At 49.7% G+C, this 16239-nt stretch overlaps 1 protein-coding gene across 13 annotated transcripts in view; it reads right to left on the bottom strand.

Annotated features, from left to right (window-relative positions):
• Positions 1-16239, bottom strand: part of TTC39A (tetratricopeptide repeat domain 39A) — a 49921-nt gene that overhangs the window by 30658 nt on the left and 3024 nt on the right. For 3 of the 13 annotated variants that reach the window (XM_020907239.2, XM_020907243.2, XM_020907241.2), the window contains one exon: positions 2481-2585. In XM_020907239.2, the coding sequence (XP_020762898.1) occupies positions 2481-2585 (105 nt within the window). Of the gene's footprint in view, positions 1-29; positions 345-2480; positions 2586-2907; positions 3042-9189; positions 9334-9562; positions 9715-9868; positions 9933-10674; positions 10911-12330; positions 12536-16239 lie in introns of those variants that run through there. The other 10 variants (XM_070468175.1, XM_070468176.1, XM_020907244.2 and 7 more) reach the window with 9 other exon arrangements.

Below are 16239 nucleotides of genomic sequence, written 5' to 3'. Positions count from 1 at the left end.
AGTGCCCCCACAGAAGCTGGGCCGCTGACCCCAGACAGGAGAACGATGGGTCAGTCAGGTCTAGAGAAGCCGAACAGGACTGGCATGAGGAAAGCAGTAGCCCTGCCCCAGCACTCCGTTTCCTGGAGGAGATTGGGGGAAGGCAGTTCTGGTGGGGCCAGCTGTGGCACAGGACAACCTAGAGCTGAAAAGAGGGGATTAGGCCGGCAGGCGGCAGACGTGATTACACCTCACCCCGACCCCATCTCAACCCCAGGACCCAGGCTGCCACGGCTCTCTGCCCATGTGGAAGAAGGTGGGGGGGTTGGGGCGGCAGTGTTCTTTTCCTGAAATGCTAACATCTGGGGCCCACTCTCTGCCAGCTCTCTCTAGCCCAAGGCTACTTGGGCTAGACCTTCCCATTGGATTTTGAGTGAACTTGCTCTTAAATATGACCAGCCAGCCAGCCAGGGACCATGGTTGTTTCAGGAAAGCCCCTCCCCACCACGGGGAGAGGATTCTCCCTATAAAGAAAAAAGAAACACAGAGAAAGCCAAGATTATGTAGGAAAAAAATAAAATATTTTTAAAAGAGATAATTATTCTGTGATAATAATAACAGCAATAAATACTCATTAGAATGCTTACTACATGCCAGGCCCCATCCTCAGGACACTTATATTTTAAATATAGATGTAAAGAACACAGTGCACCCATAAACCAAGAATAAGATGTTTTAGGGACATTGAGGAGTACTAGGGAATTAATCATATGATTACACAAAAAAGAAAAGTCAATGGATTTAATGATAAGGTTGAGGAACTCTCCCAAAAATCAGGAGGAAAAAAGATAAAGAAATGTAGGGGGCAGGGAACAAATAAATAGCTCAGAAGAGGACTGGACCAGGAAGCCGAGTGACTGATGTAAAGAAAGTCCAGGAAAGAGAAACAGAATATGGAAGGATCAAACGAGAGAATTTCCTAGAACTGAGTTTTCAAATAAAAAAATACCAATTAAACAGACCTACATTCCAGCCCATCATTGTGAAATTTCAGATTTGCAGGAATAAGAGAGAAGATCCTAAACATGTCTGGAGAAGGAGAAAAGATCCCATGCCATGAAAGAATTAGGATTCTCCCAGCTACAGTACCTGCCAGGAAATAGGGCAGAAAACAATGACTTCAAAATTCTGAGCAGGAAAGCTTATATTCATGCAACTCTCTCTTAGGAAACTTCTAGAGGATGTGCTCTAACCAAAGGAGGGAGGATATGGATGTGAGAGAGAAAAAGCCAGGCCAAGCAAACTGGAGAGAAGTAAAGGGGATTCCAGGAGCCGGCTGGAAGGTGGCCAGTAAACAGGCCTGTCCCCCAGGGGACAGGTTTCCAGAAAAAGGAGGGACTGAGGGTTTCCTTGATATATGTGAGTATTTAGAGAAAACCTCATGACTTCACGAGTAGTTTTAAAGAGCTCAGGATAAACATATAGCAAACTAGGCAAATGAAAAAAACAAGACAATTACTAACTCCAAAAAGAAAATGTAATCTTACAGTGTAAGGCTTATCTCTGTGATGAGCATAATTATACAGTTATAATAAAGAAAACACTGATTACTAATTTAGCCAGATATTGTGATATAATGATAGGAGCAGGAGGAAGGAAGGGAGGTGGGGCAGGGGTTTAAGAAAGCTAAATTCTTGTCAACCATTTGTTGTTCAGTTGCTAAGTCGTATCTGATTCTTTTGCAGCACTGTGGACTGTAGCCTGCTAGGCTCCTCTGTCCATGCGATCTCCCAGACAAGAATACTGGAAGTGGGTTGCCATTTCCTTCTCCAGGGGCTCTTCCCGACCCAGCGAATGAACCCGTGTCTCCTGCCTTCCAGAGGGGTTCTTTACCACTGAGCCACCTAGGAAGCCCCTTGCAACCATTAGATGATATGTAAAAGTAAAAAGTAACAGGAGTGAGTTTTATGGTATGTGAATTATATCTCGACTTAATTTCAGTTTTTAAAATAAATTGAAAAAAACAGGTAAGTAAAGAAAGAAGAGTCCAAGTATATCATTTAGAAATAAGGCAGTCGACACTAGAGGAAATGGCTAAACTACTAACTGTCGTCATCGCCCTAAAGGCTTCAGTGAGAGCAATTCGTCTTTAGTACTCTGGAGAAAAATAACTAAAAGGGGCTGTTTTAGAGCTGGATTCTGTGGGAACAAAAAATCAAAGTGGAAGAAGCCACAAGAACCTGAGGAGAAGGAAGTCACAGTGACCTTGAGGAGGGCTTGGCTGTTCATGGCTGTGGAATGGGGATCCTGAGCCATTTTTATGGAATTCTCAGAGGTCAGAGTGACCTAGAAGGCCAAAGGCATTTAGCTACATGGGATTCCTCTCACATAAGACTTCTGGTTCTCCATCTGACACCCCCATCCCTACACTCACATATGTGTGCGCACACACACACACACACACACACATCCTCCACCCCCAATCTGGGCTTAAGCCTCACCTGGGCTTGAGGTAGTTGAGTGCTTCTGAGAACTGGTTGGTGAGGAAGAGGTCAAGGGCGGTCATGCACTGGTCCAGGGCCTCATGGAGGCTGCTCACAGGAGTCCTGGTGGGAGAGACACGAGCATGACCTGGAAGCTCTCAACGAGCCTCGGTCGAGAGGTTCAACCGTCCAGGCTGAATCAGAGCCTCCTAGCGCCCGTTTGACCTCCCTGGGAATCCTTGGATGCCTGTCATGAGCTCCTCCAGGCTGCCGCCTCTGTACTAGGACACAGGACAATCTGAACCTACCTCTGAATATTCCCAAAGGTGGGAGGCGGGAGTGGAAGGGAAACGTCATCTGAGATCCAGCGGGGGGATTGGGAAGGGCATGAGGATAGGGTGTTGGGGGTTGGTGCAAGGAAGCCTCAGGAATAAATTTATCTTACCTCCCATGAGGGTAAAAGGAGACTCTGTGCCCCTTTTGACCCATTGGACTTCTCTGCCCCCACTTGGGGGGCATAGGCCACCCACTAAGGCCCACTTCAGTCCTTTTCTTCCTCCTCCTTCTCTAGGCCTTCTCGTGGCTTCCTCTGACCTGCACCCCAGAACCCCACAGGCACTGTCACAATGGGTTGGAATGGGCAGCCACCCTGTAATAGCTACTGAAGGGGGCTTTATGTTCAAGAGCCACCTTCCCAACAGCATCTTTAATATACCTGGCCTCCTCCCAGTCTTTACACCTCTTTTTTAAAAATAGTTATTCATTTTTATTTGGCTGCACAGGTCTTATTTGCAGCATGTGGGATCTTCAATCTTTGTTGTAGAGTGAGAGATCTTTGGTTGTGGCATGTGAACTCTTAGTTGTGGCATATGGGATCTAGTTCCCTGACCAGGGGTTGAACCCCAACCCCCTGCATTAGGAGCACAGAGTCTTAACCACTGGACTACCAGGAAGTCCCCCTTACACCTCTTTATAGCTCTTATCACTCTGTGACCTTTTTTTTTTTTTTAACTTATTTTTGGGTTTATTATCTGTCTTCTTCCACTAAAATATAAGCTTCCTGAGGGTGGGAATCTTCATTTTGTTCACTACTGTATCACCAGCATCTAGTATCTGGTACAAAATGGGCTTTTGATAAATGTAGGTTGTCAGTGAATGAATGAATGAACAAATGAATGAATAAGTGAAGAACCCTGGGTTCCGAGAGCAAATTCCTTCTTTCTGAACCTGTTTCCTATCTGAAGGATGAGAGATGGTCCCCAAAGTCCTGTCTGAGTTCCTGTGAATATTTCTTCTCAAGGGGTCTCTTTTACGTAGAGAAGATTCCAAAAGAGTTTCGATGATCTTACTGAAAAAAGATCCTTAAAAGTTAAAGTTCATTCTCCACCAGATAAAGTCCTACACCTATCTTAAGGCCCAGATCTAAGGTCTGTGTGATGCAGCAGCAGAATCTCCCAGGCAAAATGAAGTATGCTTTTTGGTCAAAACTGTTTCTTCTCCCAAATCTGTTCTCCAGATTTCTCATCTCAATTAAACAATATCCCTCTATCAAGTTTCCCAAGCCAGAAATATTAGTAGTCATCCCAGACACATCCTCCTGCTGGCCTCCGTCATCTGCTCCATCAGTAAGTCCTATCAGTTCTACCTCCTGAAAATCTCTTAATTCACGTCCTTCTATACCCAGTGGCATCCAGTCCAGGCCACTACCATCTCTACCTAGGTCTGATGGGAGACTCCACATTCTCCTCCTGTCCATTCCTAACTCTTCTGTTACCTCATTTTATTCTGTGCTTCCTTTCACTTCTTGGCCATCTCTTTCACTCACTCTATTAGATATAGAGTAATTTCTTTAGATCTTTCATTTCACTAATTCTCTTTAAGTATGTCTCACCTGCTGCTTATCCTGTCCACTGAGTTTTTTTAAATTTCAATGATTTTATTTTTCATCTTCATAAATTCTACTTGGTTCTTTTTCAAATCTGCTTGGTCATTTTTGGCAGTATTTTGTCCTCTGCTTATTGGTGCAAGTCCATCTTTGATTTTTTCCCACATTTTAAACACAGTCACAGTGTCTCATCACTCTAGGATCGTAGACTCTAATTCTGCTATTTCTTGCTTCTGGTATCTATTGCTCACAGCACCTCGTTTCCTTGTATGCTTCATAATTTTACCACAAGCTCCTGTCTGACTGATCCCAAAGGGATTTTGAAATGAGAATCCACTTCTTCAGAGAGCATTTTCATTCACTTCAGCCAAGTTCCCTGCGGTGCTACCACCCTAAGACCACTTATGTTACTTTTTTAGTTTAGCGTTTTCAGGACCACAGAGGTAGTGTATATTCAAACCTGAAATTTGTGTGAGAGCTGGCTGGTATGCATAATTTTCTAGGGAGCCCCTCTGTCCCCACCAGAACTGCTGTCTCCCTTTGTGGTGTGTGGGTGTTTTGTTCCTAGTCAATATCCTTACTTGCTGAAGACACCCTTGAGGGTGGCATGTTCATGCAGTGGTAGGGTGGTAGGGAGGTAGGTAGGTAGGGAGGGAGGCAGGGTGGTAGGTAGTAGGGAGGATAAGTTCCGACTCCTCACACTGTTGGGTAGCCCCTCACACTTGTTTCCCATTCCTTGTCGTTGTTGTTTAGTCACTATGTCATGTCTGACTCTTTTGCCATGCTATGGACTGGAGCCCACCAGGCTCCTTTGTCCATGGGATTTCTCAGGCAAGAAAACTGGAGCGGGTTGCATTTCCTTCTTCAGGGGATCTTCCCGACCCAGGGATCGAACCTTCATTTCCTCATCTCCTGCACTGGCAAGTGGATTATTTTACCACTGAGCTACCAGGGAAGTCCATTCCTTAAGTGTCATTAAAACTCCAGATTGGTTTCTGTAACTTGTAAATACCACCAGGTTGCTGCAGCTTCATCTTATTTACCGGCCTGATTTCAGCTCCCTTGGCTTGACGGATTTGTTACTTCAGCAGACTCTCAGGAATGTATGTTAAAGGATGAATATTGTAACTCATCCAGCCTCTGGGTAGTTTTACTAAGGGATAATGTAATAGCCAAGGGTATCTTTTTAAAACCCAAATCTGACCATGTCATTTCCAGGCTTGAAAGCCTTCACTGTCTTCACTCTTGGGATAAAGCCAAGAGTGTCTTCCTTTGCGCCCAAGGCTTAGCCTAATGAGTGGGGTTCAGTCCATTCATCCCTGCTGGTGAATCAGTCATAAGGCAATGCGTACCTGATGCCCCAGGCACTTGACTGGCGTCCTCTCCTTGAGCGTTCACAAAGTTTTGTGAAGTGGGATTACTCTCTCACTTCAGAAGAGGAGACTAAGGCACGCAGAGAGGTGATTTGGCCAAGATCACATGCCCGAGCATGGCTTCTAACCCAAGTTTCTGCCTAAGCCAGTGCCCACCAGCTCAGCCCCAGGGAGTCAAGTCCATTGTCCTGGATTCTGTCCATCTCTAAACAATTTCAGAGACAAGAGCCTACCTTCCCCTTCTGTACACACCCCACTGCCACTCCCACCACCACCTCTACCTGCATCAAGAAAGAGGTTCTGCTTCCTCAGTCTACCTGGAGAGAAAGACGCACAGACAGACAGACAACACAGAGGCACATATCCCCTTCTCTGGCAGCCTCAGCACCCTCTTCCCCTTAACTGTGGTGAGGCGGGTCTGCGGTGACCTCTCCAGACCTGGGGCTGGACCCTGGGGAAGAGAGACTGCACCCAGACCTGGGCCTGCCCTGAGGGCTACACGAGGCAGAGGCATGGACAACCAGAGCTACCAGGGCTGCGCTCACGGGCATCACCGAGGGCTGACAAGACCAGGAAGTGAGGGTGGGGCAATCAAGGAAGTTTTCTGGGTGCGATGGCCCTGAAGCGAACACTAGATGGAGAAAGCAGTCCCAGAAGGGGAACAGAGTGTGAGCAAAGGGCTGGAGGCATGGCACCATAGTGAGGGGGGGTGCCAGCCACCATGGGGTAAGTATGGAAGACAGGCTTGGCAAGGCCTATAAGTGAAAGAGTGAGGTGGGGGCATCCCAGCTGGCTGGGGAGCTCAGGCGGGCTGGAGACATCAGCCCCACTGAACTTAATAATAGCACTAACAAATACCCGTCACTGCCAGGAGAATATCACTTCAAGTTATCTAAATTGATGCCTGCATTATTTCACTCAATCCTCCTACCAGCTCCAAGAGCCACAAGTTCTTATCTGTTTGACAGATAAGGAAGTGAAGACGGTGAAAAGAGGAACCTGGTTTCCTGCTCCCAGGAACCTGGGAGAAGACAGAAATACTTTCTGCAAAAGCAACCTGCCAAACCTTTCCCTTCCCCTGGCTGTGACTGAGGTCCCCACTTCTCTGTAGGCTGTCCCCATGTTTTTAAGGCCTTTCTGCTCCAGGCTCCTTGGCTCAGGCCAAAATATTCCTGGGCTCCCAAGTGGTGATGGTGGCCTCTTCTGTGCTGCAGGTGGGTGGGTGGGGATGTGGAGCTGGATGGAGTGTGGAGCATGGCTAGTGACAACGAACACCAGGATCTTTAGCATAGTGGGGAGGGGGCTTGAAGTCAAAGTGAGAAGAGAGCTGAAGGGTGGGAGGGGGTGTCCAGCCTGGAGCCATCCCTCTCTCCCCTTCCTTCCCACTCCTCCACTTCAGTCTGCCGGGAAATCACTACCTTAGTGTGTGATGGGCAGAGCTGGGGCACCCTCACACCTGCTGAAAACAGAAAACCCTCCTACCCAGCCCTCAGTCAGGATGAGGTGGGTGGAGGCAGGGCAAGGCGGCCACTCAGAGCAGACGGGAGTCAGAGCTGGCCTCTGCTCCAGCATTCAGGGGGAACTCTGGCCCAGGGGAACCCATCTGTGGGGGACCTGTTGCTTCCACAATGACCCTTCTAAACTGCAAATATGATTGGGACTCTGCTTCCAGAGTCACCCTTAGCTGTGCAAAAAGCCAGTACCACGTGGCAGGGAGTGATGTGGTGTGGCCTAGGTAGTGTGGAGTTTTGAAAGCAGACAACCCTGGACTATAGATGCAGCTTAGCAATCACTTGTTGGAAAAACTTGAGAAAGTTCTTTAACCTCTATGAGCCTCAGTTTCCTCATCAATGAAATGGGAATGACAGTAGCTACCTCCCAGTGTTGCTGGTAAGAATGACTGAGACAGTGTAAAGCACAATAAAAAGTACTCACGAAATGTTAGCAATTTTTTTCCCTAAGATGTTTCCATCATTTCTTTTACAGAGCAGCACCACTTTTATAATGAAACTAAGTAACTTTAAAAATTGAATGCACATGTCCTACTACTGGGCAATTCCACTCCTACCTGGGAACCTGGAAGAACACTCATACATGTGCAAGACAATCACTTGAGAATATTGTTTGAATAACAAGATCCTGGGAACCATCTCAGGTTCAGGTGGACCTTCCTTCCACCTCAGGAAGGCTGGATAAATAAATAAAGAGTCCCTACATCAGGTGGCATACCATACATTGGAAGGCAAGTGCAGACCAGAGTTTCAAGGATCAAGAGACCTTGATCTCAGAAATCTGAAGCTGAATGGGTAAAAGCGAGTTGCAGAATGATTTATGCTGTATGACTCCATTTACAGAAAAAATTTAAAGAACTACATAACTTTTAGGGTTAAACATACTCAGTAAAAGAATAAAAAGACAAAAATTATAAAACCAGAAAAAAATTCAGAAAAAAATTGTGACTGTCTCTGTAGAGGGAAGGGTAGAGGTGGTCCACAGGGGCTTTGACCATCTTTGCCATGGTTTATTTCTTTAAAAGAATATGAAATAAATGGGGCACAATATTAACATCTGAAAAAGCTTGCTGGCAAGGGCATAGAGTTCATTTTATTATTGGCTATGCTGTTCCAAAGGTTGAAAATATTTCATAATTTTTGAAGTGATGGAGATGTAAATGTTGGTTTGTTCACCACTGACCCTCACACATGGAGCTGGGCTCAGAGTAGGCCTGGGAGTTTGTTGAGTCACTGAATGAGTGTCTGTGGTGAAGGAACTGCTTTGCCCCTGCTCTGCTCAGACCCCACCAGAAGGCACTGACTGGGACCAGATGGAACTTGAGGGCACGCAAATGGGCAGGTATGGTTTAGTAGAAGGTGACCTGCCGGTGCAGAAGGGCAAGCTCATTGCCCTGAAGGCCCCAGGAGGGGCCCCAGGAGCCTAGAGTTGTAGAGAGGACTCAGGCAGGGATGTGAGGTGCAAGGAAGAGGATGAATGAGGGTTCTAGTCTGGGGGTTCAGGATTCTTCGATAGGTGCCCTTGCTCCACACCTGCCTTTTCTCCTGAAAATCAATTTTCTTGGCCCAGTGGGGGTGATGCTCAGGGCTGGGCAGACAGACTTAACTAGCTTCCAGATTTACGGAGACCGGCCCAGAGAAGGAAGGGAGCAGCCAGCCCAGTCTCCCTGTATTTTCCAAAGGAGGGACCAGAAGTCTAGAGAGGATAAAGGACTTGGTCAAAGTCACACAAAACGTTGCCTGACTTACCAGGCAACCCTCCCCTAGGACAGGGAGTCCCCCCCGCCACCCAACTTCCGAGCCCTCAGTCTGGAACATACAAGGGCCCTGTGGAGGCCGCCAGCTGACAGGTGGCACGACCCTTGTCGCCTCCCTATTCGTGTGTTAGTCCTGAGGCCCTACGCAAATACGGTCCTGTTGGCCAGGCTCCAGGCAGAATGGCACCCCTCCCAGCTCACCTGGGCCGGATCTCCACCCAACGACTTCCTAGGAGCTCTGGCTCCCAACCCCTAGCAGCGGGGCCCACGAATGGCGAAGAGCCGCTCACTGCTGCGGGCAGTGTAGGGCCCCACCGGTTCCTCGGGGGGTGCAGTGGCGATGGACACAAGTGCCACGTTGAAAGTGACAACGGCCACCTTTACTCCCGCTGTTCCTGTCATGCCCAGGGGGCCCGGCCGCGTCCTCGCTTAGCCTTTTAACTCCTTCGAATACGCCTGAAGATGAAGTAGTGCCTGGCATCAGACCCTGCTGGTTTCAAATCTCAGGCCCACTTCTCACCTCCTGGGAGACCTAAGACAAGTCATCTAAGAGCTACTGGCTAAGGTCCCTCACCTGTAACGGAGGTGATGACGGTGGGCTCAGGTGTAAACGCCAGCAGGGAGGGAGGAGGCTCTGACGTGGCTGCGGCCACAGCTTCCGACAAAGTTGGGGCCAAGAGGGGAGTGCCCGACCCAGGGTCCCCGGGGCCTTCACCCTCCCCGCGCAGCCCCCTTCCCGCTCCCCGGCTGCGGCGGCGGCGCCCGGAGGCAGGGGCTGGAAGCCGCAGTGCGGGCCGTTGGGGAGACCGGGCCCGGCGCCGCCCCCCGTCCCGACCCGGCCCGGCCCGTGCCCCCTCGGGCCACCCCGCCGCTCACTTACCCCGCAGGTGGGGCGCCCGAGGCGCCGGCCGTGGTCATCGCCGAGGGGGGCGGGCAGCGTGCCGCCGAGGGGGGCGGGCAGCGTGCCCCCGCGGACGCCAGCCGCGGCCCAGGTGCTGCCGCCGGAACCCCGAGCGGGCGCTGTGCGGCCGAGCCGCGGACGCGGCGCCCGGGGAGGGGCGCGCCGGGGGCGGGGAAGGCGGCGGGGCCGGGCCGGGCCTCGGTCTGCCCACCCGCGCAGTGGGGCCAGGCCGCCGCCCGCCCGCGGCCGACCGCAGACGCGGGCCCTGCGGCGGGCGCGGGTGGGAGGGTTGCCTGGGGCCGGCGAAGGGCGCCCTCCACAGCCCCCATCCCCGCTCTGGCAGTGAGAGCCGGGGCGCCCAAGGTCTGCCCTGCCCATGCCCAAGAACCCTTTGCGCTCAGCCCCCGGGAGGGGGGGCTCACGCCTTCCTCACGGAGCCCCACCAATCTGGGCCCAGAAAGTTCTCCTAGACCTGAGGTCCACCTCCCTGCCACTCTCCCATCCCCACAGCGCCCCCCTCTCAGCGCCCCTGACCTGAGCCCTTCATCATCCTACTGCATTGGTGGGGGGCAGTCATGCAGAGAAAGACCTGAATTTTAATCCCACCCACTTTCCCACAGCTTGGCTGTGCTTGCAGGAGACCAGAAGGCAGAAAATCATGCCATTTAGCACTCACTGCCAGCCAGCAGTTCACACTTGCCTCCCCAAAGAATCCTCACAACTGCCATTTTACAGATGGGGAAACTGAGGCACGGAGTTCCTGTGACTTGCTCAAGGCCACTCACCTAAAAATGGCAAGTCGTGATCGGAACTCAGCCCTCCTGGCTCCACACACTCTTGCCTTCTTGGTCTCCTCTCCCCTGAATCCCCAGGGCCTATGTGGGGTCACCCATAACACTTCTGATGCCTACTGTGTGCCCAGGCCTCAGGCATATGTCTAGGACCAGAGTTAAGTTAAAGCCGACCAGGCCTCCTGGCAGAAGAGCCACTGGCCCATGAAGAGTTAACCAGCGGCCACCTCCAGGCTCCAGATGCTGTTGATCATGACTCATCAGAGCACGTGGCTGCCATTAGAGCTGTCCCTTCACAAAGGCAGGGGACAGAGGGAGGAGGGGCTCCAGCACCCCTGGATCAGCCCTGAGCTCCAGGATGTCAGAAAAGGAAATAGGAGGAGCCTGTAGAAGCAGCCATGTTAGAAAGAGGGCTTGGACTAGGTCCTGGAGGAGCCAGGCAGATTGGGCCTGGTGGCAGGAGGGGAGAGGCTTTGGGGGCAACTGTTTGAATCTAAGCAGGTTGCCTGGAAAGGTAGTGGGTTTTTATTCTGTCCATATGTGAGCAGAGGCCAGATGTTCACAAGCAAGGGCCATCACACCTCTGGGATTCTGACATAGGCATGAAAAAGCTATTTAACTACAAGGAGCAGACTATGATAACATCCACCATCATCTTTAGAAGTCTGAGTAAGGGAGAATGCTACAGAAGCTGGAGGCTTACTAGAGAAGGTGGACACAGAGTTGAGTTTTGAAGTTTGTATTGTTTATACACAAGGAAGTTGTAGAAAGGATGTACCAGATGGGTATATGGATCAAAGAGCGTGGAAGTGGCAAAGGCACATTGATGACAGCTGGAGTTTGTGAAGCTGGTGAGAAGCCCAGCAATGTGTTAAAGAGGAGCCTGGGTGAGGAGGCTGGTGGAGGAAACTCAAATGGGGATGGGGGGTGGGGAGTGTCTTGTCACATGCCGTGCACTTTCAGGTCTCTAGGCACTGGCACATGCAGTTCCCTCTGCCTGGAACACACGTTCTTCCTTGTTATGTATTATTCATTTGTTTAACCAAGGGACAATCCAAAAGCATATAATTGAAAGGCTTCTTTAAAAAAAAAAAAAGAATACAAATTTATCAATATAAAATTTAGAGGGTCCTCCCAGAGCTTTGGAAGGGGCCAGGTAAGTGAGGTGTTCTGAAGCTTTATGCTACCTTATCTTCAAGGTAAATCTTTAGTTGTATTTGACCAACATTTATTAAAAACCTGCCATGTGTGAAAGCTCCTACTCACCCTGAAAGTTTCAGTTCAGATGCCTCCTCTTCCAGGAAGCCCTTCCTCCCTAATGGGGGCAGTAGCTTCCTGGGCACACACTGCTCTAACCCATTCTGACCCCCCCATGACCTGGGGCAAACACCATCTGTGTGGTCGGGGTGGGGTGAGGTTTGTATGTGACTGTCTATGCCATCAGACCGGAAGCCTCTGCGTCTGGTCAGACATCTCTGTGTCAGTGCCCAGCTAACCACCAAAACCTTGAAACTTGGGCTTAGCACTTTACCATTTTCCTCTGAGGTAATGATTACAATAATGACTGACATTCATCACCGGCTTATTATGTGCTGTATATGTTAAGTATATAAAGTGGATTATCTTATTTTAATGTACACATTTAACTACCTCTCGGAGCCTCAGTTTCTTCCTCAGTAAAATGGAAATTCTGCCTGCTTCACGGGGTCATCTTGAAGATTAAGAATTCCTCTGTGTAAAATGCCCAGGATAGTGCCTGGCATGTGCCTTCAGCACTATTTAAGTGCTCTGATGCTGGTTGTGGTGGGGCCAAGGTAGATGCTATTATTCTCCACCTTGTAACAGATGAAAACTGAGGCTCAGCTCTGCCTTCAGAACTGGAACTCTGTCCACACCACAATAGTAGCAGTGATGCTGGAGCCACTCACCTGGTGAATCAGAGCATCAGAGTGGCCTACCCTTCAGGAGGGTTCCACCCAGGCAGTTCCCAGCCCCCAGGAGCTCTGGCTCAGCCCCAGACCTGGGGAGCCCATGAGTCACCATTATTTCCATCTCCCAACCCAGGTGACCTTGCTCAGGTCACCTACTTATTACCAGGGGACCAGAAGAGCATCTTGAGTCCGGGGTTCCTTCCTCCCTTGCCAGGGGACCTTCTTTCTGCTGCTTTGTGCCTAGGAAATGGTAGGCCTGCTTTCCTCTCTCATTTTCTCCCCAACCAGCAAAAGCAAACAACTGGGCTCACTGCACTTCTCAGTGGCCCTGAGAAGCCTCATATAGACTGATTTCACTGATACCATCTCTCAGCTTAAGACGACCTTCAGGGAATTCCCTGGTGGTCTAGTGGTTAGGACTCAGCATTTTCACTGCTGGGGTTTGGGTTCAGTCCCCGATCAGGGAACTTGTTTTTCAGTTGCTAAGTTGTGTCTGACTCTTTGTGACCTCATGGAATGCAGCATTCTAGTCTCCTCTGTCCTCCACTATCTCCTGGAGATTGCTCAAATTCATGTCCATCAAGTAGGTGATGCTATCTGACTAATATCCTGCAAGCTGCATAGTGTGACCAAAAAAAAAAAAAAAAAACCTTCAATAACTAACCTCTCAGAATGCTCTAGAAAGTTCCACAGTAGCTTTATCTCCCATCCTACAGATGAGAAAACTGAGGATTGAACCAAGTATGACTTGGACTCAGGTCTGCTGCTGCTGCTGCTAAGTCGCTTCAGTCGTGTCCGACTCTGTGCGACCCCATGGACTGCAGCCCACCAGGCTCCCCCGTCCCTGGGATCCTCCAGGCAAGAACACTGGAGTGGGTTGCCATTTCCTTCTCCACTCAGGTCTAGACATGTCTTAAACCAAATCTCAACTCTATCCTATAGAGAAAATGTGTGGAAATGGGTGGGGGAGATGTCACACAAATAGGGGTCTGAGCGTGTGAAAAGTGATGTCGTTGTATAAGGAGCTTAAGCTGTGGAGTCAGCTCTGCCTCTGCCTTTCTGAATCTCAGTCTTCCCATCTGTAAACCTGCGGTAACAGTGCCAGCCTCTCAGGGATGCTCGTAAGCTTACCAAGCATTACACAGGTGACCCCTGGTCCCCTTCCCTCTTCACAGCTGCCTTCTCAGTGCCTTTCTCCAGGCCTCTCCCTTACATGAAGCATCCCACCTCCACTGTCTCTAAAACCCAGAATTACCCCTCAGACCCTACAGCCCTCCTAACCCAGCTGAGCTGGCGACTGTAAAGCTGGTTTTCCTTAAAGTGAGTGAGTGAGCTCCACCCAGCAGGTTACAGGCTTGAGCTCGTTAATAATTCACAAGTAAACAGGCTCATCCACAAAGGGCCCTGGAAGAGGGCCAAGCCAGTCACAGTTCTTCAATACTCCCTGGAGAGGGGCCCTTAGGGGGACTAGGCCTGCTCCTTGGGCCTCCCCCCTTCCTCCCCACGGACCCTGGTCCTTACTAGCTGTGTGATCTTGGACAAGTTACTGCCTTACTCTGGCCCTTATTTTCTCTCTCCCCACCAAATATAAAAGGAAGAGAAGGTTGGACCAGGAGGTCAAGGGCCCTCCCTGCTCTGATGTTCTTGGTTTCTGGGATCTGAGCTCTTTTTCAAAAGTCTGGTCCCCCAGAGCTACCAAGGGTGGGTCTAAGAAAGGGACACCCCATCAGGCACAAAAACCAAGAACAATTTTGAATGAAAAGAAGATGCAGAATGCTAATGAGCGGTTTCTGGCATTGAGTGGCATCCTGTCAGAGGTCAGAGCTGCAGAATCAAGAAGATACAGCTAGACTCCCAGCCCCACCATGTCCTAGTTGTGTGGCCCCCAAGCAAGTCACCCTACTGGCTTCAGTCAGGGCAGGGAGGGACTGTTCCAGAGAGCAGGTTTGCAAGCTGGGGCTTATACCCCACCTCTGACACCCTTGACCAGTGATTTTGTCTTTGAAATGGGGATGTTGACAGCACCAACCTCACTGGCTTGTTGTAAGGATTAAATGAGTTAATAGACATAAAGTCTTAGAATGGGCCTGGTCGTTATTCTTTGAGCTTTGGTTTCCTCACTCATAAAGCAGGGATAACAAGACTGATTTGAGCAATAAAATAAGCAAATGGACCTGAAAGAGTTTTGAAACCTGCAAGGCTAGCCAGAGAACAGGGACTTCCCCTATGACATGCACCCAGACCTGGCCAGGACCACAGGGCAACACCCACTGGACACCTGATACCTCCCTCAGGGCAAAAGTGCCACCTCACTCACTGCTGGTGGGAGTAGAAAGCGGCACTATCTTTCTGAAGGGTAACTGGAATTATGGGCTGAGAGCCTTAGAAAGATGACCAGTAACACCTGGGCAGCAATCATATCTTAAGAAATAATCACAGACACAAAGATCTATGGTACATGGATGTTCATCATAGTGTTTGTTATAATAAAGATATAGCTGGAAATCATTTAAATGCCCATAAATAAGGAATTGTTCAATGAATTATACTGAACTATTCTGCAGATACTGAATTTATAGGGAATTTATTTGCCTGGATGACTGCATTGTCCCCTGTTTTCTCTGCTCTTACCCATGTCCCTTTATTGTCTACTCTCCACACAGCCCCAGCCCTACGATCAGATCATATCACTCTTCTGTTCACACCTTGGCACTGGCTCCCCATGGTGCTCCGTGCAAAAGTTAAAGTCTTCACCAGTCCTCCTGCCCTGCCATCTCTCTCTCTCTGGCGTCATCTTCCTTTATTCTCTGATTCAGCCACACTGGCCTCCTTGTTCTTCTCCGAATATGTCAGGCATGCTACCACCTTGGGCCATGGTATCCTCACCAGAATCGAAGGGGCCACATGGTGCCTCCCACATCAGAGCCCTCTCCCACCCCATGCATCTGCCCTTGGCCACAGGGGTAAATCAAAATCCTGGGGTCAGTAGCTTCAACACCGTAAAACTTGGCATTTTAAATCATGAGTCTGATAATCACAGATGCCTCAACTCACAGGATCTGAGAATCCCATAGGTGAAAATTCAGCACTGGCCTTGAGTCCAGATCCAAAGCCAAGGAAGGGACCCCATAACAGTCCAAGGATTCCAGTCATCAAATTTGACACCCCCTATCTGGAGGCATCTTAGAGCTCCTTGAACTCAGGCTCAAACTGAGAGCAGGAAATCTGTCAACAGCAGCCGCAGCAGTCCCCTGGCCTTTTCGGAAAGGTCCCTCCATTCCCGGGGCAGCCCTCTCTCCCACAGCAGCTCTGCCACTGAATTACTCTCTCAAAAGCATCCTGCCTGCTTGCACTTCCTCTCCTACAGGAGCAGCCACGGTGGGGAGCATGTACTGGTATGACTGGTAAGGCACCTTGTTTATAGGCCAAGTAGGTGGCCGTCACTATATTAAGATGAACAGGCATCATTTCCCTCTTCTAACAGTTCCTGGCTTCCCAGTTCTGGTGCCTGCAATCACACCATTGGCTCCCAAACCTTCCTTTTTTTCCCTTTTTTTAAAGATTCATTTATTTATTTATTTATTTTAGACTGTGCCGGGTCTTTGTTGCTGCACACAGGCTTTCTCTA

The sequence above is a fragment of the Odocoileus virginianus genome, chromosome 5 (assembly GCF_023699985.2).
Source record: "Odocoileus virginianus isolate 20LAN1187 ecotype Illinois chromosome 5, Ovbor_1.2, whole genome shotgun sequence".
In the NCBI taxonomy this organism is placed as follows: domain Eukaryota; kingdom Metazoa; phylum Chordata; class Mammalia; order Artiodactyla; family Cervidae; genus Odocoileus; species Odocoileus virginianus.
Note: the sequence above shows the minus strand (reverse complement) of the source record. Positions and strands in the feature narration are given on the sequence as shown.